Source organism: Hyaloscypha bicolor (assembly GCF_002865645.1).
Source record: "Hyaloscypha bicolor E unplaced genomic scaffold K444scaffold_108, whole genome shotgun sequence".
Taxonomy (NCBI): Eukaryota; Fungi; Ascomycota; class Leotiomycetes; order Helotiales; family Hyaloscyphaceae; genus Hyaloscypha; species Hyaloscypha bicolor.
Window position 1 is genome coordinate 159,327 of NW_020194610.1, and position 709 is coordinate 160,035.

Sequence of the window (709 nt, forward strand, 5' to 3'; positions counted from 1 at the left end):
ATGCGCACCTCAAGCCTCATCCCACTTCTATTGGCCCTGCTCCCCCTCTCCAACGCCGCAACATGCACCTCTCCAAATCAAGTCCTGCTCGTCTCCGGCCCCGACCCAATTCAAATGATGTGGTCCATCCGCGCCGTAGCCTGCAATGGCGACAACTGGTGGAAGAGCCTCAAAATCACCTCCAATGATGGGCCATATGGCGCAGAAGCATTTACCCGTAACATGGTTTCCCAGCAAAATTGTTGGGTACGCCTTCCCCCTCCCTCCCCTCCCCCCATCCTCCCCCCAAAACAAAGGCTGATTATAGAGGGAACAGGATTCAACAGAGCAAATCATAACCCAATGCATGGGCGATCAACCGGGCAACCAATGGCCTAACTATTTTAACGGCGGCTGGTACGAATACAAATGGACGAATGAAGACGAGTACACGGAAGCTTGGTTCTGGAATATTAATAGCAGTAAGCGAGATGTTATTGAAGCGAGGGACAAAACATTTGTGAGCCAGAAGGGAGAGGTTTTTGAGGCTGATGAGGTATTGGAGTTGGATATGACGACGGGGGCTGTTACTACTGTGGCTAAGTAGATTGGCGGCTTGGGTAGAGGGCAAGGTTGTTTGCTTTTGAAACAAGAGGGGGCTGGATAACCAGGGCGTTATTCCTTTAGAAGAGTGGAGGAAAGCCTTAGTAATGGGCGATTAGGCGAGGAA

The 709-nt window shown here is 51.1% G+C and overlaps 1 protein-coding gene across 1 annotated transcript; it reads left to right on the forward strand.

Annotated features, from left to right (window-relative positions):
* On the forward strand, window positions 1-709 carry K444DRAFT_690891 (uncharacterized protein; the record flags this gene model as incomplete). The annotated part of the gene is made up of 2 exons (XM_024887780.1): window positions 1-246; window positions 317-709. 2 exons carry the CDS (start codon window positions 1-3, stop codon window positions 584-586), a joined length of 516 nt encoding a protein of 171 aa, XP_024734874.1. The 3' UTR covers window positions 587-709.